The 24869-nt window shown below is 49.1% G+C and overlaps 5 protein-coding genes across 5 annotated transcripts; 4 read left to right on the forward strand and 1 right to left on the reverse strand.

Annotated features, from left to right (window-relative positions):
- Positions 1–340: 340 nt before the first annotated feature.
- On the forward strand, positions 341–2779 carry EDB82DRAFT_234356 (WSC domain-containing protein). Its single transcript, XM_025727249.2, has one exon. The coding sequence runs from the start codon at positions 485–487 to the stop codon at positions 2543–2545; it is 2061 nt and encodes a 686-aa protein (XP_025581734.1). The 5' UTR covers positions 341–484; the 3' UTR covers positions 2546–2779.
- A 753-nt stretch (positions 2780–3532) lies between these two features.
- On the forward strand, positions 3533–4546 carry EDB82DRAFT_526772 (uncharacterized protein; the record flags this gene model as incomplete). The annotated part of the gene is made up of 2 exons (XM_025727250.1): positions 3533–4103; positions 4155–4546. 2 exons carry the CDS (start codon positions 3533–3535, stop codon positions 4544–4546), a joined length of 963 nt encoding a protein of 320 aa, XP_025581735.1.
- A 144-nt stretch (positions 4547–4690) lies between these two features.
- On the reverse strand, positions 4691–5788 carry EDB82DRAFT_234455 (uncharacterized protein). Its single transcript, XM_065607275.1, has 3 exons — positions 5771–5788; positions 5291–5627; positions 4691–5238 (listed from the first exon to the last, which is right to left on the reverse strand). The coding sequence occupies exons 2-3, from the start codon at positions 5447–5449 to the stop codon at positions 4855–4857; spliced, it is 543 nt and encodes a 180-aa protein (XP_065463926.1). The 5' UTR covers positions 5450–5627; positions 5771–5788; the 3' UTR covers positions 4691–4854.
- Positions 5789–12294: 6506 nt separating this feature from the next.
- EDB82DRAFT_234583 (P-loop containing nucleoside triphosphate hydrolase protein) lies at positions 12295–14481 on the forward strand. Its single transcript, XM_065607276.1, has 6 exons — positions 12295–12491; positions 12558–12578; positions 12704–12986; positions 13140–13530; positions 13612–13858; positions 13948–14481. Exons 1-6 carry the CDS (start codon positions 12471–12473, stop codon positions 14119–14121), a joined length of 1137 nt encoding a protein of 378 aa, XP_065463927.1. The 5' UTR covers positions 12295–12470; the 3' UTR covers positions 14122–14481.
- A 7549-nt stretch (positions 14482–22030) lies between these two features.
- EDB82DRAFT_526775 (uncharacterized protein) lies at positions 22031–23676 on the forward strand (the record flags this gene model as incomplete). Its single annotated transcript, XM_025727255.2, has 2 exons — positions 22031–22500; positions 22560–23676. The coding sequence occupies 2 exons, from the start codon at positions 22031–22033 to the stop codon at positions 23674–23676; spliced, it is 1587 nt and encodes a 528-aa protein (XP_025581740.2).
- Between the last annotated feature and the right edge of the window lie 1193 nt (positions 23677–24869).

Genomic DNA, 24869 nt, shown 5'->3' on the forward strand with positions numbered 1-24869 from the left:
TCTGTCTGCAGTTGCCGTTTTAGGCAGTGCACCTCTAGTTCCACCACTTAGTGTGTCCATCGGTATTGGAGGCGTCTCTTGGTCACCACGATATCATTTAGGGCATTTCGATGTGGTATTGTGGACGAGGACGGGGCTTCCGGCCCCTGAGGCTCATGTTCGGTATGGCTGTAAGTGCAGAAGTTGTTGGAGGTGACAACAAACCGTCTTAGTGATATCAGTTCGGGCACAGAGGATAAATAACCTCGTCCTCCCAGCTCAAAGCCATTCTTTTCTCATCATCCAACAGCAGCTTCTCAAGCAATCAGCTACTCTCACACTCTCTTCTTTCAGCTCACACACTCTCTTTTGTACTTTCGAGTACCACTTTCTTTGAATATTCAGACAGTTTGCAATCTCATCGAGGCAACCAACTCTTACTCTCACTTACAAGAACCTCAACGTTGATCTGCAACTTTCGATCCTTTCATTTGATAACAACATCATGTTCTCGCTTCGAACTGTCGTCGCCGGTGCGACTCTCGCCCTGGCTGGCGTTGCTCAGGCATGGCACACCGAATACCCGCCTTGTCTCGATCCTTTCCAGCCTTACGTCGCCGCTGGATGTTTCCAGGATGGCGTTCAGGGCAGCAACGCTGGTGCGCTCATCTACCGTTCTGGTCAGAACCAGTACAACATGACTGTTGAAAAGTGTGTCGCCGAGTGCAAGGGCAACGGCTTCCGCTATGCTGGTCTCAAGTACTACGGTGTCTGCTACTGCGGTTCAACTGTCGGCGGTGCCCAGCTCGCTGATAGTCAGTGCACTTATCCTTGCACTGGTGATAACACTGAGACATGCGGCAGTGACAATGCCCTCAACATCTGGCAGGATCCTACTTTCAAGACTACCAACCTTGGTGGCGTTGTCACCAACCTTCCCGGAATCGTTCAGTCCATCGTCGGTTACAAGCCCAACGGCTGCTACACTGACAACTCCTCCAAGGGTCGTGCTTTGACCTGGCCTATGGATGTTGATGGCTCTACAATGACTCCAACAACCTGCCTGACTGCTTGTGCTGACCAGGGCTTCCCTCTCGCTGGTCTTGAGTACGGTGGTGAGTGCTACTGTGGTAATGTTCTGGCCAACGATACTGTCAAGGCTGATGTTGGTGACTGCAATGTCCCTTGCAATGGTGACAAGACCCTGCTCTGTGGTGGACCCAGCCGTCTGAGTGTCTACATCTCTAACGATTTGCTGTCTCTTCAACCTTGTGGTTATATTCCTGGCAGCTCTTCCTCTTCCTCCTCCTCTTCTTCTTCCTCTCCCACTCAGTCTTCGACCTCGATCACTTCTGCTTCCACGTCTAGCTCCAGCTCTACCAGCTCCAGCTCCAGTTCCTCCAGTTCTAGCTCCTCCAGTTCTAGCTCCTCCAGCTCTAGCTCTTCCAGCTCTTCCAGCTCTACCACAACCTTGAGCACTGTTGTCAGCACTACTACGAACAACGGGCCTTACCCTCCTCCTTCAAGTACCAGCAAAGGACCTGGCTCTTCCTCAAGCACCACCAATGGTCCCAACCCTCCTTCAAGCACCACAAACGGTCCCAACCCTCCCTCAAGCACCACCAATGGTCCCAACCCTCCTTCTGGAAGCACTACTACTACCTCCTGCACCACCACTACCGGTCCTGCTATGTGTACTTCTACTGTCGTCGTTCCCAACACCTGCGAGTACAAGTGTGGTAACTGGTGCGCCCCCTCTGTTCCCGATTTCCAAGACCAGAACAGTTGCCAGACTGCCTACAACAACTGCGCTAAGAATATTGCTTCTTGCTTCCAGAACGCCGGTTGGCCTGGAGTTCTCAACTGTTTTGACTTCTCCAAGTGGTGCGATGGTGTCCAGGGTTACTGTGCTTCTACTTGCTCTCGTGGTCGCACCTGCAGCAAGGCTGGCTGCTTCAATAACAACACTCCCTCTGGTGGCAACAATGTCAAGACCACTACCAGTGTCTACCCTTGTGCTGCCACTAGCACTTCCACCACTGCTTCTTCTGCTTCCACTTCTTGCGCTCCCCAGCCCACCAACATTTGCTCGCAGCCCAGCTCTCGCATCTGGGGTTACGGTCCTGGCAACCCTGTCGGCGGTATTGAGCTTCCTCTCGTTGCCTGCAACGACTTGAAGAACGACTTTTCCCAGAACCCCTTCAAGCTCTACACCGATACAAACTCCAACTCTTGCTCTTCTTACTCCCGCAACCAGCAATCCAGCGCCTGTGCTGATGCCTGCAAGACCCAGTACAACTCTTGTGTCAACACCTATGTTCAGAGCTGCAAGAAGCTCAACACTCGCAATGAAGGTAACAACTACTTTGACAAGCGCTCGCACTCCCACTTCCACAAGCGTGCCCTTGAGAAGTCCGGCATTGAGCCCCGCTTCTTCAACCTCTTCGGCAATGTTCAGTGGCAGACTGCTCAGACCAAGTGTGGCATCCAGTACACCGACTGCCTTCTTGAGAACAAGAACGTCTACTACAGCAACCGTTGTCAGACCTTTGGCACTGGTGTCTAAGGTTTTGTTTCCAAAGACCTGAAATTTGTGGGGTTGGCAATCAAAACTTGCCAAGGTGTTTGAGTTTGGAATTTGGATAGATCTGTTAGGGATTGGATGGTGTATGGACTTGGGGTGCAGGGTCTGGTTTGTGCTTTCAAATTGGCTGGTGTTTTTGTATTTACACACACTCGCTTGGTTATCTTTTACTAGTCAGACTGTCATTCGCTATAGAGAAGCTGTTTTGTTTTGAGACTTGAATGTTCCACATATAATGTGAATCGTGAATGCTACCTCCTGCTGGGTACCAACTCTTCGTTTCTCTTTATTCTCTTTTTCTCTTATTGATACAACACGATCTTTCCATAGTCTGTTACTTATAGTTGATAGTTTCATTATGAGATGATGTAGTTAGTAGGTACACTCTATACGTGCGTTCACAGTTAATTCGAGAAATCCCAGGCGGTGCTGTAGGGTAGTTTGCCTCAACCTGCCAATTCATTATGTTGATGTCTGTAAATAATCACTTTGTAATGTGTATATTCTGTTAATAGTTCAATATATATGGATGATCTTCATTATGTATTTGAGTTGAAGATGAAGTATTTATTAGCTAATCTCGTTCATGTTAGTTACCTTTGGGTCATGTTTCTATTCCTCAAACGACCAACTTTCAATCATGATAAGAAGTCTCATGGAAGGCTGCAGTTTAGAAGTGTAGACCAGATCTAATCATATACATACGCCAGTTTTATAAGTCGTTTCTCAATCGTTTGGATTGACCTCGATATTTAGCTCTTAATTGATGTGTCTGGTTTAACATATTGATACAGCTGCCACAGTATTTATTATAGACTTTGCTCAGGCTATGCGTTATTGGCACTGTGCAGAACGCGCCAGTCTAGGACATTAGATAAAGCATGTGCTTCCTTATTGTTAACAGCCAACTGTTCTCCTTTCCATAATCGACAACATAAAATCTCAAAATCACTGAAGCTAGGAAGAACCATGGAAGAATTGATACACCAATCCATCGATCTGATGTCGATTTTGACACCAGCACAATGGTGTCAGACTTTCTTCGCCCTTTCTACGGCCATCGTCCTTGGTATCCAAGCCCTCCCACAAGATGTTCGCAGCGCTCTCATGGACTACGGCGCCCGAAGACCCAAAGATGCGAAACACGGAAAGGAGCAAGAAGAAAACGGACAGAAAGCTCTCGTGCCTCTGAGGTCATTTATGAAGAATTTAACAGAGTACGGGCAAGTGCCCCATTCATGGTTCTTGCACTTTTACATTGTTTCGGTGGCCCTGTCGGGTTTCTGGGCGTGGCAGTATCTCACTCAAGGTCATGTACTGAAAAGCATTGTGACGTGGCAGAATCGAGCTGATGGACCGTCCATGAGCCTGGAGCAAATTTTCGTGGCATGGTTGCTCATGGCGTTGCAGGGTTCGAGAAGGCTTTACGAGAGTTTGTTTGTGTTCAAGCCAGGGTCATCACCTATGTGGTTTATTCATTGGGCACTTGGTCTTTCGTACTACATTGCAATGAGCCTTGCTGTCTGGGTCGAGGGTTCCAGTATGTTTTCAATATTCACACCTGGCTACAACAGAAGCTGACAAGTTGCAGGCGCCATTTTAGCAGCCTGGGATTCTCCCTATCAACCTCTCCGGGTTCCACGACGGCTACCTTCAGCCCTAGCGTTATATTTCGTGGCTTACTTCAAGCAAAACCAATGTCACAGACACTTGGCAAGCCTCAAGAAGTATACCCTCCCAAGTGAGGGATGGTTCAAGTATATAATCTGTCCACACTATACTTTAGAATGCCTTGTGTACCTTGCCATTGCATGGATCGCTGCACCACACGGCCAAATCTTCAACAAAAGTATCTTGGGCGCTGTCATGTTTGTGGCTGTGAATCTCGGTGCCACGGCAAAGGGCACCAAGGTATGGTATGAGCAGAAATTCGGTGCAAACAAGGTCGCTGGGCGGTGGCTCATGATCCCGCCTGTCTACTAGCTTGAAACAACGGCCTTTAACGCTTCATGAACAAGCCGAGCTTGTTTGCGACTTTGGATACCTGAAGAACATCCCGATACGTCAAACTTGTGCGGGTTTGACGAACATTCTTGCCACTGGCGAATGCAGTGGGTGAACGAAGGAGGTCCCAGTTCGCAACAGTATTCGCACCAAGGTCGACATCCTCTTCGATATCGGAAATACCGTGTAGATAGTCGGTGTACAGCTGATCAGTAGTGATGAGCAAGCTACGAGGCTCCTGAAGAATCCTCCAAGCAGGCACAGGGTCAAGGGCGCCGTCGTCCTTGCTACGATGCAGGTTCAGGCACAAGCTGGCACCAAGGCTCACTGTACACACTACGGGCCAATACGCGGCACCATCCTATGTAGGATGAGCATGAAAGAGTATAATATATCACTTGATGTTTACTCAACTTATGCGGCATGATACCAATGCCAGGTGGATATTCGTTGATTAGAACATGGTTTGGCTTGTGGTGTGGGCTCTCGGAAAAGACATGGCCTGGTTCTGAATCTTTGGTTGGAAGTGACAACAGACGCGATATGACAGGGTCCTGAAGCCACGCGGGAAGAGGCGCATCAAGTAATTTGTTGTTGACAAGGTCCGACGGCCATGTTTGAAGACGTCGCTTCGTCAGTTGTTTCCATCTCGGCTTAGGCGCGGTGGATATCTAGAGACAGACTTCAGTGACGAACTAGTTGTTGCGATATCAAAGGACACACTTTATCCAGGATCATTTGCTCTTCTTTTTCGGAGATAAAGTTGGGTATATAATATGCGGTTTGGGGTAGAGAGATAATGCGAGCATGTTGCAGCGACTCAGGAAGCAGTATATGGCTCCTGTTACTGCTAGACGAGGCAGACTGTGATGTCTCCATCATGAATTTGCTTTTGTCGGGTACATTCGTGTGTATGTGGACTGCGACTATCCGTATTAGAGTAGACCTTGTCAGTGATCAGTCGTGATGTGATTAATTTCACACATTAGGAGTTTGATAATGGTTGGTGATTTAGCTAAGATCAGCAGTTATGGAATTGGTAGGTGGTTAAGTGGAGAAACTCGAGAATTGTTAGTGGCTACCTCCAAGATTGAAGAAGGCTGGATAACCAAATCCTAGTTCCGACGAGATAAATATGGGGTAATAACAAGCCAGGACTTGTATGAGGCAAAGTCTAATTGACCTGGGGAGTTTGCTCCTTACCTGGTAGATAAATAGTTCCTTGAAGTTGTTATACTAGCAATATCGTCCATGGGAGTTATCTATCGTGTTATGAACTGATTATCTTTAAAACTTGCACGTTTGATCCAATCAGAGACAACTTTGATGGATCAAGGTGTCATCTTCAAGTGCCTTAGCAACAGGGGGTTAAGACCACTAAATGGGTATCACTAACGCAAGTAGGCTCCAGTGGGTTTGTCCCCAAAGTCAGAGTCAGAGGACGGGCCAGGCATGCATTATTGAACTCCACTGGAAGGTCAGTCAACAATAGACCTTGGACCTACAGCCCGACAATACAGCAGTATTTGGTCAGAGCCCGCCTTTTATGCTTTATGCTCTGTAGATAGTAATCAAGTACTTTGCATACACGCACAGACTCAATGTTCATGTCACACGCTCCAAAATAACCCCTTCTTTTTCTTTTATGCTCAAATTGAAGCCTATCGACTTTCGCCTTTGATTGGCTTAAAAGTACGGTCAATGACTCTATGTGTGACCGTATCTTACTCGCCCTAGTCTTTCTACCCGGACAGACTAAAAGACAGTACGAATGAACGATATGATGGGGCCAATAAGACCCTTTCTTGGAGTCCGGGGCCTGGCTTCCATTGCCTAGGCTTTGCCTTTCTCTCTCTTCCACTTTTGTTCTCAGTCAATCTCGCTCTCGCCTCGTCTCATCTGTCTTACTTAGCGGTCGCCCTCACTCCTCTCTCTGGGCAAACACGCCGTATACATTAGACCGTATCTCAATACCTACGGACGTCCACGGATACCACAACGTAACTCTACCTAAAACAAGGTTTACGTCTCCATCCAGTATCGGTCCTCCGTTGCCAATAAGCCTCCACTTTCAATTCCAATTCTACTCTACCTTCAATCCGAAACCCAACATTCTCATCGTCTCCCATTATCCACATACAACAATAGTCGACGCCATCTTCTCCTCATTTCGACTTCTCGAATCAATTCTGTCATTGCGCATAGCCTTTGGTGTTTTTCTCCGCATCTGCTTCGTGCGTGTCTTTTGACTGCGCCCGTGTTCTTTCGCTGCCTCATTATCGCGCCCGCCCGTTGCATCCAGCTCAATTCATTTCAAAATTCACTTCTAGGTTTAAGGCATACGCATCAACAACCGCGCGAGTTTATCGCCAGCCATCCTCAGCTTTGATAGTCATCACCAGAATGGTGGTAGTCGCTAGTCGTCCTCGCAGGTAAATGTCATGGATGCGCAGAATGCTGCCCAGTCCGACCAGACGAGGCCTGCTGGCGACTCCCCTCATCAGCGGCCTGAATCAAAACCCGAAACATCGAAGTCGACACCGCCGCCAGTAAGCTCAAAACCTTCCGAGCCCACTGGCAAAGACAAAGACAAAGACAAAGACAAAGATGCCCGTCGGAACGCGAATTCTTCATCTGTAGTCGACCAAGATGCTTCCGAAGACCGCGATTCTGATGCAGAAACCATCGTGCTGCCAGGCAAAGATGGCCACTCCCCATCAAAAGCTCGAAAGGTGAGGCAGGAGGACAAAAGTGACGGTGACGGCGATAATTCCAAGTCTTCTATCAAGGCTGCTGGCTATCGCCCCCTAGAGCTTGAAAAGCAGGCATCATCTATCCATGCCCGTGGCGACCCTGTCAAGAATAAGCGCACGCCTGCTCATCTCGAACGCGAGAAACTATCACGAGGTAAAGATGCGGCTGCCTCGAGCGGCTTGAGCTCTGCGCCCGCGTCACCGCCGCATCATCGGCAACAGCAGCGTCGCCGGTTTGTTGAGGACACACACTCGTCTTCGGATTCTGAATCCAACCCTCTGATCCCTCGCAAGTTACATGTCAAAAAGCCGAAATCGAGTGAAGCTTCTGTGCCTAACAAGCGGAAAAGCCTCAAAGTTGAGTCCGACGACGAGGGCGAGGGTCGCAAAATCAGGCGACAACGAACAACCAGTGTAAGCATCGATTCGACTCGACTGCCAAAAGAGCACAAGCCTTTCCCGGCAAAGACACAACATGATTCGCAAACCCGATCTATTTCCCCACAGTCTCGAACACACCGACGAAGTGCTTCATCCCAACTACCTTCTTACACATCCAACGGCTTTGGTCAAAAGAAGCGGCGCCTGCCGCCCCCACTGCACTCGACTGACTGGCACTCCGACGATTCTTCTGCCAGTGGCAGCCCCCACCCTCGCAGCTCTAAACTTCGTAGCCTCGCAACGCCCGCCACCGATACAAATGCATCCCCCGCAAGAATGGCCCCTCATAAAAAGCATCTTGATGCTCATGGCCAAACCTTCTTGGCCCGCGCTTGCGCACGAGGCGAATATGAGGGAGCCAAAACACGCTTGACCGAAAGACCCGAGGACTTAAATGTTGCCGACTACGCCGGAAATACGCCACTTCAAATTGCAGCTATTAATGGCTGCGAAGATATCGTCAAACTTTTGATCGATGCTGGATGCAATCTGGACTGTGTCAACTACGACAAAGACACACCACTGCTGGACGCAGTCGATAACGGTCATCTGGGCGTTGTCAAGCTATTATTAGAAGCTGGTGTTAACCCCCGAAAAGCAAACGTCAACGGTGAGGAGCCCATCGACCGTGTGAGTGAGGACACGGATAACGCGGACGAGATCAAAGCTGCTCTCATGGCAGCGAGGAAACGAGTGGGGGATCGAAGGCGCACTTCGGAAGAACACCACTCGCACCAAGACCAGGATGCCAGGGACTCGCACGCGCCAGATAGCCCACGTCGATCGCCTGCCACAAACTCTGGATCAGGCCGGAGAACGGGAACCGTGCGCGCAACAAAGACGCGAAACGATCTCTTGTACATGCCCCTCGATGAGAAGACACTCCGGCAGGCTGCGGGAAGAGGAGACGAGGAAACTGTCGCCCGCATTTTGCAAGTGAAGGAGGGATTCAACGACCCCGAGTCTATGGTTGCTGCAGCACGAGGTGGACATGATCTGGTTATTCAGTTACTCCTGGGTCTGGGTGGCGCCAATCCCGACCCGCGACCTGTCTACAATGCTCAGCCAGAGTTTGCGACCCCGATACTCGCAGCGATTGGCCAGGAAAACATCAAAGTGGTCGAGTTACTGTTAGAGCAGGCTGGATTCGATCCTACTAGGAGGTACAAGGGCGAAACATACTACGAGATCGCCCGACAGCGTGCAGGCCCGAATTGGAAAGATGAAGAGCACATGCTGAAGAATTCCTATGACGAGTACAAGAGAAGCCACAAGGATTCGGCCAGGACAAAATCACCAACTCGACGCGAACGAGACCAAGAACGTGGCGATCGTGAAGAGCGAGAAGCTAAGCGCGCGCGACGTGTGGACACGAAAGACAAGGAGGAGGGCCGACAGCATAAACGAAATCTCTCCAGCCCCGAACCGAAGAAAAAATCTGCAGCCTCTAAGCTCACAAGCCCAAGAGAAAAACGACGATCCAACTCTATTACAAATCAGGGAGATGAGAACTTGAAGCGTGGCCCAGGACGACCTCGAAAAGAAGACCGTATTCCATCCATCAATGTCTCCGACCGCGAAGTGTCTCCAACGCTTTCCCACAAGCAACTCAAGGCCAAGCATGCCGACTCAGACGCTGCTGGTGTATCCTCTGAAGGCGAAACTGTCAAACCCAGGAGGAAACTTGTATCTAAAGGCGAGCTTCGAGGAGAACGCGAGCGACAACGACGCGCCAGCATGGCTTCGAATGCTTCGTCTTTCAAAGACCCTCCGACAAGCCCTCACGAGTCCAAACATGAGGAACCGGCAGACAAGCATGACAAACACGACAAGAATAGGGTTGAGAAACTGTCCGAGAAGTATCATGATCGAACCAAGGCACTCAAAAGGGACGAATCTCGAGACCGTTTGTCGGTGTCTGGTGACGGATCAACTAAAAGGCACCGTGCTAGCATCACACCTGATCGACCAAGTAATGGCGATAAGGATGACAGCGAACTCCCCTCTAAACGTCGACGTCTGGAAGGCGAAACAAAAGAGAAACGTCAGAAACAAGCTTTGTCCTCCGATGAGAGACCTCGTAAATCCAACAATATCCAGGACTCCTCCAAGCCAGCAGCCAAGTCGACACACAAGAAGCACGATGATGATAAACGCGAAAGGCGCGCCAACTCCCATCGTGCTGATATCGATCGTGCCAGCAGTGTTGAAAGACAAATCCATGTCAAGTCAGAGGACACTGACGTGGAGATGAGAGATGCTGATTCTATCAAGGCTGTGTCAGAGTCGGAACTGCAAGCAGCTCGAGCCAAAGAAGCCAAGGATGCCGAGCAAGAAAAGCAACGACAACTCGAAGCAGAGACAGCCAAGAAGGAAGAGTTGCGAAAGAAGGAGATGACACGAAAGAAAGAAGAGGAACGCAAACGGGCTGAAGCTGAAATAGCTAAACAACACGAGGAGGAAGAGGCCCGAAAGAAAGCAGAGGAAGAGGAGAAGAAGCGGAGGGAGGAATCAGCAGAGAAGGAGAGATTGCGGAGGGAACAGGAAGACCGCGAGGCTGAGCGCAAGCACAAAGACGAGCAAGAGCGCCAACGTCGAGAGGAGGATGAGAAACAACGACGCGAAGTTGAGGAAAAGGCGCGACAGGAAGAGGAAGAGAAGCGACGAGTTGAATTGAAGAGAAAGAAGAGGGAAGAGGAAGAGCAGAAGCAGCGCGAAGAAGAGGAGAGACTGCACCGCGAACAGCTCGAGCGAGAGGCAGCTGAAGAAGCTCGCCGTCAACGTGAGGAAGAGGAGCGGAAAGAGCGTGAGCGGCGAGAACGTGCGCATCGTGAAGATCAAGAGCGCAAGCGTGCTGCGCGTGAAGCCGAACAACGACGATTCCGTGAAGAGCAGGAACGCATCCGCCTTGACAAATTACCTCCTCTTCTACGATGGCTTGATACATGTCCAAACCCCAAGCTCCCAGTTCTTGCAGACAAGTTCAAACGCATACAAGGATGCCGATACGATACAATTCGACGAGAAGCCAATGGAACGCCTGAGGGTCGCGAGCAATGGGTGCTCAACACCCATGTGGCTCTGCTTCTGGGCGAGAAGGATCTAGAGCTCTCAAGATGTAAGTTTTATGGCCGTATTTGTTAAGGTGATGACTGACAAACTCTCAGACACGGCCTGGGAACGCGCTCCTGTTAGCCAATTAGCCAAGATGTCTCTCTGGCGCGTAGAGTGGCGTCTCTATTCCCTTGTAGACGACAAAGTTTGGGATCTTGGTCGCCAGCTGCCAGAATACTATGGCGACGAGGATCCCTCTGAGCTGTGTTTTCATACGAAGAAACGACTGAGAGAAGAGGCTTGGGAGAAGTTCCGCAATATGGACATGTTCTTTGTCAAGGTAATTATCCCAAAGCGTGAGAATGGACCAAGCATTTTTGAAGCTAACACGACGCAGCTGTCTGACCTAATGTATACCGTGTCCAACATCCCACATCTCCGCAACACCCAGCTTGCGGTCGAATACCGTGAGCTTCTGGAGTCAGAGGCACAAAGTATGCATTGGGGTTGGGGTACGTGCCAGAAGTGGAAGCAAGATCCAGATGCTGCTCGCTATCATGGACTCGCTCCTCGTTGCAAATACTATGTCAACGGAACACTGGTGGGCGAGGATATGCCTCAGCTAGCACAAACAAGTAGCACTCCTTTCCCCGATAAGAAGGTGCCACGACGCGGACTGGTGCAAGTATTTCCAGATGATCCTGACTATGCGCGGCTCTGTTTGGAACAAGGTCTAGAGCATCTCATCAACGGCCACCTCAGCCCACCTCTCGTCAATGGCATACATTCTTCTCCAATTAGTCAAAAATCGATCGTGTCAGGACACGATATCAACGGCACTTTTAAGGCTTTGACGCCCGGATCGACAATTGAGAGCTTGCCAATGCCATCAGCAGGCCACGAGATACTGACCAACGGCATCAATGGAAAGACGAATGGAACCTCGCACTGAATCGGATGAGTTCGACATGATGATCGAACATACCTTGTTTTATTATTGCTTTCAGTTTTCTTTGTTAGCATAACGATCATGGGCGGCGCAGATACAGACTAGGGCTACGGAATGGCTTATTGCTTTTATCAACAAGTGGGAATAGTAGTCCGTGAACTACTAGTGTTCACTCATGATGATTGGATCGGAATACAATACAGGCTTGTGGAACACTCGATGGACACGATTGTAGAGTTGAATGGACGATTATCTGGAGCGTCAGCGGATGATGAGATGATAGGAGATTGTTTTATGCTGAAGCATGACTACATATGATGTCGTAGAGAAGCAGCAGAGACTGACTGATGGGCAAGCAGTCTTGCTGGTGAGAGATATTCAGCTCAATGTGTTTGAGAGGCTGTATATAACAAATTATGAAACATAAAAAACAAGAAATTATATCATGACTACTTGGTGTCTTGAAGGCGACTCGTAAACACATTTTGATTGGCTGTGAAAGAATATTTTGGCTGACGTCAAAGTTTTATGGGCCACATAAAATTCTACCCCACCATTTGACGACTCCCACTCACGCATTTACGCTTTCTTTGCAATTTATCACCAAAAGTACCTTGATCACGAATTGGGCGACGAACCCGACATCTGAGGCCAGACAACGACCGAATATCGAATCTAAGCCGCTTCTGAAAAGGAAACCGCAATCATGGCGACCACGGTGGACAAGGTTCGTAGTCGCTCTCATTATCAGACCGCACCTGTAACAAGTTTGCTAACCTCAGTCCCCCACCAGATCAAAGATATTGAGGCCGAAGTACGTGATAACTCAAACGAACCCTTCTACCCGACGTTTTGGGAGACGAAGATAGCCGACGAGTCATAATGGGGGCTTCTCTTGTTTCGTTGACCACGGGGACCGGCTCTAACGTGTGTAACTAGATGGCCAAAACCCAGAAGAACAAGGCGACGTCCTACCATCTGGGTCAGCTCAAGGCCAAGTTGGCCAAGCTCAAGCGCGAGCTGTTAACTCCCAGCGGTGGAGGAGGTGGCGGTGGTGCTGGTTTCGATGTGGCCAGGACTGGTGTTGCCAGTATTGGCTTCATCGGTTTCCCTTCAGTAGGCAAGAGTACGCTCATGAGCAGACTGACCGGCCAGCATTCGGAGGCTGCCGCATATGAATTCACTACCCTTACCTCTGTGCCTGGTCAAGTGGTCTACAACGGTTAGTCTTTTGTGATATCCCCCTCCTCCTCCACTTTACCGGTCAGATGCGGCCGCCTGCTTGATACAGGGCGCTTGATCTTGATGCCCGATTCCACTTGCCAACGGTTCCCTCACGAGCCAAACATTTTCGTGGCTGACTCGCATTCTGTAGGCGCTCCCTTGCAGATTATTGACCTTCCTGGTATTATTGAAGGTGCCAAGGATGGTCGTGGCCGAGGTCGACAAGTTATTGCTGTGGCCAAGACTTGCCATCTGATCTTCATTGTGTTGGACGTGAACAAACCTTTGACGGATAAGCGGGTGATTGAGGCGGAACTCGAGGGCTTCGGAATCCGCATCAACAAGGAGCCACCCAACATCACCTTCAAGAAGAAGGACAAGGGTGGCCTCAATATCACCAACACCGTGCCCTTGACCCATATCGACCATGGCGAAATCAAGGCTGTCATGAACGAATACCGCATCAACTCGGCGGATATTACAATCCGCTGCGACGCTACTGTCGACGACCTGATCGACATCCTTGAGGCCAAGAGTCGAAGGTATGACTGCCAAAACTGACACACAGACCTACATCTTTGGTCAGATGTGAAACTTGGTTCGCTAACGTTTTGACTTGATAGCTACATTCCCGTTGTCTACTGTCTGAACAAGATTGACTCGATCAGTATTGAGGAGCTCGATCTTCTATACCGTATCCCCAACGCTGTTCCCATCAGCTCTGAGCACGGATGGAACATTGACGAGCTGATGGAGGCTATGTGGGACAAGCTCAGCCTTGTTCGAGTGTACACAAAGCCCAAGGGCAAGCAGCCAGATTACTCTCAACCTGTCGTGCTCCGAGCCTCGCGCTGCACCGTTGAAGATTTCGTAGGCCTACCCATTTTCTTCACGTTTTCGCCCCTTCACGTTCATAAATTTATGAAGAGGCCTGGATTACTAATTGTTTTGATATGTAGTGTAACGCCATTCATCGAAGTATCACGGAGGTTTTCAAGACAGCCATCGTTTACGGCAAGTCTGTCAAGCATCAGCCTCAGCGCGTTGGCTTGGCCCATGAATTATGTGACGAGGATGTTGGTAGGTTAAACCGGAACTCCCGAAACCAACACACAACCCCAGTAGCAGCCTAAACACAGTTTGTGAGGGAGGAACGGCCAAGGTCTTCCTTGAACGCGATCTACCCGATTCAGGATCTTGCTTCACTGGCTGGTCATGGGCGTCCCTCCTCACAACCCCATTCTGGTGTTTAGGGGTTAGATTGCTGGGGTCGGGTTGTACTAAGCCCACGGCAACGCTAACTTGTAACAGTAACAATTGTCAAGCGATGAAAGGATAACTTGCGGAGATTGAAGGGGACGATCCCACGGCAACGCGAGAAGCTTGGTGAACTAGATTGCTTGGACTGCCGCTTTCGCATCAGGGTGTCACCACAAGCCATGGCACAGTCGACCACCCTCTAGTACGCGACTCTGGTTTTGCTCCGAGTGGCTCAAGAAAATAGAGGGAGAAACCGCGCGGACCGGGGGGATGTCGAATGCAATAGAGTCAATAAGGACAGGGCTGACACTGGATGCACGGCTACGAGCACGTCTGGCTGGCAACAAGAATCGACCTGGCTCAGCCAGGCACGATAATGATCGGCGCAAGTTTCCGGGGGAGTTCAGAAGTGGCGTGCCTACTCACAGACAGGCTGATGGGTTTAGAACAGGGGGGCAAAATATTAGGTCAACGGCAGACGACAATGAGCAAGGGACAGACACGATTTTAAGATGACAATGGAGAGCAAGACGGAGTAACTACGGACGGGACGGAATTCACACGAAATTCTGTATCCGGGTTGGCGACCGGGATGAAGCAAAAAGCAACGCATGTTGTTGATATTTTAGCGCGAAATATAACTCTAGCAGAAGAAAGAGATTCGGTCATTGGTTATCGGTCGACTCTAGGGGAGAATTACAGTCAATTTGTGAAAAAGGACATACATTTTTTCACCAGCAAAGGCGGCAGTCTGACTCAATCGCGTGTTACTGCGTCTCATCACGATGATATTGGTAATCACTTAACTATCCGCGCGGCTGAAAGAAGTTTTGACCGAGCGGAGATATTTCCAAGAAGAAATTCGTGCCAGGTTCAGGCAACACACACTACGACAGGAAGAGAAAATTTTGAGGACTATGCATTGTGACAGATAACATCATGAGATTGCCTCCGACACAAGATTAAGAGTACAGGCAAATGTTGATATATTGAATGAATAGATAGTTTGGCACTAGCTGTTTTTAATCATTCTGACGGGTATAATATTCTTGACGATATGGTATGCAAGAGCTTCAACGCCACCATCTGATGTCAATAAGCAACGGGATGCATAGGTTCGACCTGCATAACCGAGGGCCTCTTGATCTGCGGCCGGATTTCCCAGCAGAAGCGTGGGACGCAGGGCCAGGGGTACACACTTGCGAATCAGGTTGCGCTTTGGTCTTGGTCTTTGCATCAAGGCGCTTAAAGGGACGAGAGGGCACATTGCCTTTTTCCCAGGGTAGTTTAGGGCTTTCCCTGTTTTGGTCCATCATGTCATGTACCCATACTGAAAGAAGGTTTTTTCTTCCCTGTGCAAGTGACCGAGTTTGAGTGAGTGAGATATTTGAAACACATCTCTCGAGTTTTGCCAAGGTTGAGAGATGCAACTTGACAAGATCAAAAGTGGTAATGCTCTGTATTGCACAGCTTCGTATCGCAAGGTACCTACTCGATAGATAGCTCTGTGCCTTGTAGTGGTAGCATCATGTACAGTGTATACGTACCTACTGTCGCATCGCAATATATTACCTTGAGCTCCATAACACGCTCCGTTCCGCTCTGCCCCCTCGCTAGCCTACGTCGTAGGTATGCACTATGTACAGTAGAGTCGGAGAGTCCACCCGAGCCGAGATAAGTACATAATGAGTTCTGATCATGGCGGCGCCTAGAAACTCTTTGTGAAAGGCGGAGAGCGTAAGCCTCTTTGGCGAGAATAACGTCCCGAAGCCCACACCAGTTTTGAAGAGGTTTAGTGGGAAGTGAAGAGCCAGGGGGCTCATCAGCAGCAGGGAAGAGAAGAACGACCAACAGCAGTCTTGTTAGGCGAAAGGTGATCTCCACAGCCGATGTACATCCATTACATCCATCCATCCATCCATCCAATGTTGATGAGGACAAGGTCGTAGCCATGGATATGGGTATGGTACATAGTATGGTAGGGGTGGGTAGTTATGGGTATCCTATAGTACCCGTAACCGTAGGTAGGTAGGTCATACAACAGCTGGTAGAGTGGCTGCAGTGCAGGGAAGGAGAGAGAGTCTCTGTCTCTTGATCTTTGCTGCATAGACGACGCTTTTTTCTTTTTCCTTCTAGCTCAAGCATGATCTTGTCAGAAAAGATGAGCAGCAAGGTTGTATTGTATGTATGTACGGGTAAATTGGTTACATGGCTAGCACGGGCATAAATGAATACACGGCACGGCTCGTCAAGCACTAGATAAGGTCGATCCCGCTATGTGAAAGCAAATCGTCAGCGGTAATGTCAATGCTGAGATCAATTGATGTTACTGTTATTAATATCGTGACCAAAAGGAATAGGGAAAAAGAAACGAAAGACAAGTTTAAAAAAAGGAACACTAAAAAAACTGTAATTCAAACACATCCGCATACGCAGTCATCATTACTTACCTGCCTACCTAGTGCAGGACGGACAGCTGCAGCGCTGATGAGATCTCATCAGCACTCAACTCAACTGGGCACCAAGTGCAAGGGGTAGATGAAATGGCGCCTAAAGGGGAGACAGAAAGAACAGGGAATATCCCTCGGCCGTTGATGATTGATTGACAGATCCCTGGCTGCGCTTGCTTAGCAACCATTGACCAAACGCAGTGCTCATGAAGAGCATCAGAGCAAACTCGAGAGCGATTGGTCAACATCGGCCACTTATATGCGGTTTCTTCACCGGGCGTTTAGGATACGATATTGATGCCATGCCCGGCATGATGCTCCTGTCATGAGATGCCGGATGCTTTGCTCTGTGCTAGGGCTAGATTTCGACGCCATTCTTTCTAGTCATGATCTTCCCACTTGGAAGGCCTCGTTTTTCAACATGTATGTTCCTGCAAACTTGTTACAGGGGGCACATCCGTTGACGCCTAGATTTCCTAGTGAGTTTAGAGTCCAGTAGGTACGAAGGTACCTGACAAGGTAAAGTCTACTAATGTTGTACCTCGGATAGGCAATTTCAATTTCAATTTCAATTTCAATTACGGTGCAGTTGCAGTTACAATTCATTGGTAAGTACGTACCTGCCTTACCCTGCCCTGGGCTCTGAGGAGCTCTTTCCATGAATCAGTAACAACTGCCGTCCATGAGGAGCTCCTTCTCGCTTCCAACTTGGAGCAAGGGCCTAAGGATCGTCAACGCCAAACAATCCAAAATACTGGGGCTCCCGTCTTTCCCTTCCTTTCCACAACTCCTGCTTTCGCCAACGACAGTAGCAAAGCAAAGCAAAGCAAAGCAAAGCTAAACAAACAGATGCTAGACACCATCAAATTTACTCTCAGCCTACGATCAAGGCGGCGTCAGGGATCTTGATCAAATTGGCCAACTGGATCAACACCCGGACGGATTGGACCGTCCATGGCGCGCCACAACTTGGTCCCCTCCTTTGCTCTCCCTCTGTCCGCTCATCATCCATGTATATGCATTCGTCCCATCGCATTTCTCCTCATACTCTACGAGGAGAGACGGACAAACATTGGCAGATTATGGATACTTGCTGCCCAATGGCAAAATCTCTGGGTCGAGCAAGATCACTCTCACTCATGGTACTACACAGTAGTGGCTGCATGCCCAATGATTGACAGGTTGATTAATTGGCCTCTCCCGAGATTGCACTAACCGTCCAGCCACGACGCTGATCCTCCATCGCGACTGACCTGCTTCCGATACGAAAGATGAAGAAATGAAAATGCTACTCAAGGAATCGCTACCCATTGCACGACCTACCATTTGTTGCTTACAAGACAAGGCTATCCATGACGGAAACGAGGCCAAGCCCAGAGCCCTACACACATGGGGATGTCATGGAGGTCAAACATGGATGTTGATGGGATGGACTAGGGGCGGAATGGCAACTGGCCATGCTGCAATAGGCGGCAGGCGGCGGCTGTCAAACTGGCTCCAGAAAGGGCCGTCCCACTAGTCTGCCTCTGTCGATTTGCCCTGGTAAGCCCCAGTTCTACCTTGCTCAGAGTAGCGGTAGATCTCCGTCCATTTCTCATCCAAAGACAAGCCATACCAAGGCTGCGAGGCAAGCACCGTGAAGCTCCAAAATTACCAAATACTGGTTGGTGCCTTACTGCACGCACATCAATGTCCTTCATAATACGGGATAGGACGGTCTGGCCTCGGATTTTGACCCACCGTCATTCCAGTTGCGGCATCCCGAGAGCACCATGTCATCATGGTGCTGAAAAGGTGGGAGAGAGGACCGGGGTCGGTGTTGACTTTGGCATGACTGCTAGATTGCCAGTTTGCTTCGACAAAGGCAACGTTGAGCCGAGCTGTAATCAATGATTGAAATCAAAAGAAGATGCTTTGCGGCTCGGCTTCACAATGATCATTGCTCCGCATGAACAAAAGTTGAAACGTACATCTCGCAACTTTCGCTAGATTTGTCACACATCAAATAACTCAATATTGAATACTGGCAGACCACGTGCATCGGTCTGTTACAGAGTGAGATAGTCACTACAAATCCCGTTCTTTGTCCTGGTTTGGATTGGGGCCGCATGTTACCTTGGTGCCATATCTCCATGGGTCATGATGTCTGACTACACTAAACTTTGACCAGTAAGCCATGCCGCTCAAAGATCTTGGCCAGAAAACTACTCTGTAGCAAGAACAAGGACGAGCTGGCTTAAAGACAAGGATGCCTGGATGAAGTTTCGGGGATCCATATCTCACAAGCGAAGAGGACCCTTAACAACCTGAGGCACTCGGTTTACACTCGGTTTACACTTGGGTTGGCTATGCAATCCCGGAACCACGAGGCAAGCAGGACGAGGCGAGGAGACACGACAGGCAAAGGAGAAGCTGTGGCTAGGACATCAGGGCATGGCATGAGGAACAAGGCTGAACGAATCAAACCGTCGACGCCTTGTTCATCAATCCCCTCCCTTCTTACTCACCACGCCTCTGCTCCATCTTTCCCATGAGACAGGTCTGAGCTCCGGATCTCACCTCCCGGTTGGGCTTTGACCGTGAAGCGCGCCGTGTATCAGGGTTCAATGCTCGAGAAGGAAATAAGAGGGAGAACCAAGAGTGACATACGAGACCGCGCGGGCTGGTCCGCTCAAGGCTGAAGCTGAATGATTGCTGCACCAAGGGCTAACAAGCTGAATTGCCATCATCACGACTACCCATGCCCCACTATCATTTACGGTTTTCGTCAATAGTCGACTTACTCGCGGTTGACGATAATTATCCTTGATCACTGGAGGTTTCTTTCCATCAAATACCAGGATCATCATGGACCCCTGTCTCTAAGAGTGGCCGGGCATGCCGTTGCCGTTGCTGCATACATACTCTTTCTGCTGTAGACTGTATCTTATCCGTGGCCCGTTGGTCGATCTTACTTTGGGCTGTATCAAGTCCCTGCTGCCGCCATCCCATCAAAAGATTGGGCATTATACTAGAACCAGCATGTTAATATTACGATTCAAGGCTTCGGACCCTCAGGCCAGGCCGGGTTTCGTCTGGGGAGGATCTGATTTAACAGGTGACCAACCCACCGAGTGGACTCTCTGCAGAAGAACTGGCTGACCTATGGCAGCTCTCCATCGTCCATCTCCAGTTTAAACACAGACTAGTCATCTATTACCATCGAATCGCATGGGTTTTTGGCGCGCCGCGCTTTCTAGATCAGAGAGAGATACCCTATGAAAGCTGCAAGCTGATGGTTCCCAGATGGACTATCTCTCTAGCCCGAGCGCGACTTTTCTTCCTCCTCATCCTCTTACAGAAAACTCCAGTGAGCTAGTACTGACATGGCACGCCCCTTCGTCTGACCTCATGTTCATCGGAACTGAGCCATATCGTTACACTCTCAGCTCTCGTAAGAACAGGGCCAGTCTGGCCGGAGTGAAATGAGGGACAACAGGTTGAATACACAACCCGCTGCCAACGTTAGTCTATGGAGAGTTAGTCGCAGTATTAACAGAATGAATACGGAGAACCTCCATTACTAGGGTTGCAACGTTAAGATGGAGAATGATACTTTGGGCTTGTCCTGACGATTTTGGGCATCTCTCAATGCTTCTTCCACTACTTGTGTCGCCGATCGGAAGTTTGTGTCTGCGGGCAAAAGATTGATTGATTATGTTCTTATTTAATATTCGTCTAGCTTTCACCTATCAGATGGTCGCTGGCCAAGGGGTTTGCACCTGCCTACGGATTCATTCAACGGCTGACGATTCTCTTGCTTTTTCTGACCTGGCGATGGTCTGGCTAGGATCAACAAGAAGAAGAAGAATCGGCTGAGAGCTCCATAGGAGTATACCCTAGCTCACCGGTCTATCTCCGAACCCGAAGGCGTCCCATCCCATTACCTCATGGGCCCGTCGTCTATCATTCTTTGATTTTGATCAAATCGCCGCAATTATTGGCGGGTGAAAGAGTATGCGTGCCTGTGTGTGAGCCTCTGTCCTCTGCAAGCTTCAGTTCTTTGCTCTGGGCGTCGAAGGCCTTGTCATACCCTATTCAAAACACTTTCCGTCTTTATCAGCTTCATCCACACCTCAATGAACTGCGCACACACTTAGACTGCGTTTCAAGGATTCATCAGTTGTCTACAGAGCACACTGGCTTCAACCCACTGCCCTCCCACACACACACCATTTCTTGATCTCACGATTACAGTATACACCCCTCCCCCTTGTTGAAGGGAACCCCCACACCCTTGCCTATTCCTCGTGCGTTCTGCATATGTATATGGAGAAGGTCAACCTCCGGGGTCCTTTACATATGTAGCTATGCATATGGCTTTAGGTCTCGCTTGTTTACACTACACTACACTGCACTGCATGTATTGAAAAACGATATACTGCTCAACGGTCTGGCCTCGTGTTGGAACGTTCGCCTCAAGTCTGTGGTCCACCATCAAAACTTTGTCTTGACGTTACCGTCCGGATCAAGCTACTGGCGGTCGTTTCTGGACATCGTTACTGTTTTACCGCCCCCTGTGGCTTTTCTCATCCGCCCGCCCACCCTCCACTACTCAGTACGTTATTGTCTTGTTTTGTACATTGCCCTGCCGCCTTTATCCTGAGACGGCGTTATTGTCTCCGCAATTTCCACGAGCTCAGCGAGAAAAAGCAAGTAGAAGAAACTTCCCGCCGTGTCTCACTTTAGTGAGCTTGCGTCTTGAGAGGAGAGTTGTTTCTGCCCATCGAACAAGATTCACAAACAGACAGAACTGCTTCGAGACCTACTCAAAAACCATCCCTTCTGCGATTTAGACGGTTCTAAATACTGCTGGCCCATCACTGAGGGCTAGACTCTTTCTGCTTTCCAGTGGTTGAGTTACTTGTGTACTGATGTTGGATCTTGCAAAGATTTGCCCCAAGACACCCGACATCATCTACAAAGGTACAAAGTGCTCTGAGCAAGAACTTGGGAGATCGACGGCAAACGTGGGCCACCTTTTATCTACACATTCAGGAACCAATTCGAACAAGACGATGCATCTACCCATTGACCGATGTCAAACGTGAGGACCATCACACTAAATCTTCAGTTCTCCTCCGTCTTCATTCCCAGTTCAGAGGAAGTCGGTCGGGTCAAATCATCATTCAACATCTCATCCTTGACTAGCTCTCGTGACCGAGATTTTTCAGGCATTGGCAATCACTTAGCCAATTCTAACATTTTCTATACTTGATCCAGTGCCAGCTGGACAACACACGCAACGATGAATCACGTCAATGGGACGTCCACAATGGGACAGGACAACACAATGGCTCAAAGCAACGGATATGGAAGTGATGTCTGGACGAGTATCAGTCCCTACAGCCAAAGTCCATACAATGCCAGTCCGTTGACCGAGTATTCATCCTTTGGTGCCTTTGGAGTCCACGGACTACCATCAGAATCGATAAACCGAATGCCGCCACCACAAATACACCAAATGATACAACCAGCACCACCTCCAATGGCACATCAGCAGCTTCCTCTTCTTAATACAAACCAGACCTGGCCGAGCCAGTTGACGAATCCGGCTCCTTCTCAGAGCTATCCACCACCACCAGTATCTATGGCGCCTGCCACCAGCGCTCCGCCTGTAGAAGCCCCCAGATTACCGACCCAGCACGAAAAGTCGAGGAAAACCCTGACTACGGAGCAAAAGAGAGCTATGTGTCAGTTTCATGAGGACAACCCTGGCACTCGACAAGCCGATATTGGAGCCCGGTTCGGCGTTGAGAGAAGGTAGGCATTTTTGGATACCAAGTCACACTTCGCCATGGGAATCTAACAAAACATAACAGCACTGTATCGAAGGTTCTAAGACACAAGGATCAGTACTTGAAACGCGATCAAGAGCCGGAAAATGCCGCAGTGAAGCGTGGAAAAGGCAAGCATCCCGATTTCGATCGAACACTTAGCAACTACGTTAGGAGACAGCAGCAACGAGGGTTTCAGGTCAGCGACGAAGAGATCATGGAACAGGCAAGACTATTTGCCCATGCGAGTGGTAATCAAGAGAGTGTATTGAACAACCTGAATAGCATCTGGCTTCAAAAGTTTAAACAAAAGCATGGTATTGGGGCAGGCAAATTGATGCGGAGAGCTTCCGAAGCCAACATACCAGACAGTGCAAGACTATCGACACTTGTCACGAAGACCAGCGATTTATCCCCCGTGTCACCAACAGGACAGCTCTCGCCCCTATCCGGAAGCAGAAGCGACGAAGAGGCACATGCCGATGGAATCGATTTCGACTTTGGTTACAAACATGCAGAATCCCAATCAACGACGTCACTATCCAGTGATTTCAGGGACAACGGTGCGTCTTCGTTCTCAACAGGCACAATGAGCCCTACGGGTACGTTCACTTTCTCTCCTGATCCCAATGTGGGAGGCTTCCCGATGGATTTCCAACACAGGGAGAAGAGGAGCAATACATTCCCATCCCTTAACATTGATTACGTGAACCAAATCTCATGCTCAACGGAGCCTATGACTCCTCGGTACCCCTCATCATCGACTGCGCCGTCTTCAGCTCTGGAGTCACCCCAGCATGAACTACAGGCACCATTCAGTATTAACACCAACGTCAACTCACCGCCTCCGGTACTGCGTCGCAGCAGCAGCAACTCGAGTATAAATCGCTCTACTGCAGTAACCAGTGCTACATCGTCGACCCCGATAGACTCATCTCCAGTTTCACCGTCCCAGGAGGATGCTCGCCGGGCAGCACAAACACTACTCAACTACATCCAATCAGCTGGCACATTTGACACAAACGACTATCTGTCCATCGTCCAGTTGACCAAAAAGCTCAAGATCCACCAAGGTCGACCGTCGATTGGTGGACTGTCCCGTATCCCCGAAGGCGACGTTGAAGCACCTGTTCTTTTATCAGCCAAGATGGAACCAGCCTGAATTTGTATGCCAAAACTCCCTGAGTTTGTTTCTTTTTTTCCATGTCTATATCTTACCACTTGAACTTGCTCTCGAGTTTAATTGTCGAGAGTATTAGAGGGGGTGCTTTGGTCAGGACCATTATGGGTCACTTTTCTGCTCACGCAAGAACCTGCACTCTTTGCATTTGCACTTTGCACTTTGCACTTTGCACTTTGCGGCATCGACTGCTTACCATTGGATCCGACATGAAACCTTCGACTGCTTGCGGCAATTACCGGACAAAAGAAAACACTGAAATCTTACAAAAAAAACGTGTCTTACAGGAACGGACAATTTCTTATACCCAAACACCCTTGAAGATTTGAATCTCCCGCTCGCGCGAACCCGAACGCTTACATACAAAAATCGTCCACACGAATCTACAATCCCGAACTGCTCATCGGAAGGGTGAGGCATGGAGGAGAGTCAAAGGGCTAGAAAAGAGGAGAAAAATACGACGGCCAAAACACGAATGGCAGAGACACAGTACAAATCAGAGCGAGGCTCTTAACAACAGTTCAGGGGCGTTGCACCCCGCTTTGTCAATATCTGTTTTCTTTTCTCAGCATGTTTTCTTACTTCTATACATATCGTTTATTTTCTTTCAATGCATGTATGGCATCGATGCGGAGGGAATAATCATCTATGCACACGCTGTTTTCTTTTATTCCCATCATTTCTTGTTTACTTTTCTGTTCAAAGACGAGAGGGCATCTGCTGCGAGGCACGGCACGGTATGGCATGGCAAGTTACGGTTAAGAAACGAAGTGGTGCATGACTTATGAATCACATCGGCGATATCGATGTTTTTCAGTGGGAGAGAAGGAAGAGGTCGTTTTTGGCTTGTTGTATCAAGAAGATAGCTGGACTAGGCTAAGAGCCTGCTCAGGGGTTATTGAGATCGTCAAACGTCTGGTAGATAAGGACATCCCTTCTTTAGTTAAATGGGCGGCATTTGTGCATTTAGGCATGCCCTTGCTCTTGGATACCTTAACTCTGTCTCATTCTGATGTGATGTTTGTGTTTATTGATATATTTGTTAACAAAGGGGTATCATCAATCTAAAAGAGTGTCTACAGATCTACTGTAATTATCTACTCAACCAAGTCTTTCTTCCCACAACTCTGTCACGCCTTTCTCGGTTAGCTCGGGCATCAATCTAGCAAGTACCA

Source organism: Fusarium venenatum, assembly GCF_020744135.1.
Source record: "Fusarium venenatum strain MPI-CAGE-CH-0201 chromosome Unknown EDB82scaffold_3, whole genome shotgun sequence".
Classification (NCBI taxonomy): Eukaryota; Fungi; Ascomycota; class Sordariomycetes; order Hypocreales; family Nectriaceae; genus Fusarium; species Fusarium venenatum.

Bases quoted from the DNA above. Each gene is read 5' to 3' on its own strand.
- EDB82DRAFT_234356 (XM_025727249.2), top strand. From the start codon at position 485: ATGTTCTCGCTTCGAACTGTCGTCGCCGGTGCGACTCTCGCCCTGGCT.
- EDB82DRAFT_234455 (XM_065607275.1), bottom strand. From the start codon at position 5,449: ATGATGGAGACATCACAGTCTGCCTCGTCTAGCAGTAACAGGAGCCAT. The intron at 5,239-5,290 runs GTGTGTCCTTTG...GTCTGTCTCTAG, and splicing joins AGCAAATGATCCTGGATAAA to ATATCCACCGCGCCTAAGCC.
- EDB82DRAFT_234583 (XM_065607276.1), top strand. From the start codon at position 12,471: ATGGCGACCACGGTGGACAAG. The intron at 12,987-13,139 runs GTTAGTCTTTTG...CGCATTCTGTAG, and splicing joins TGGTCAAGTGGTCTACAACG to GCGCTCCCTTGCAGATTATT. The intron at 13,531-13,611 runs GTATGACTGCCA...TTGACTTGATAG, and splicing joins CTTGAGGCCAAGAGTCGAAG to CTACATTCCCGTTGTCTACT.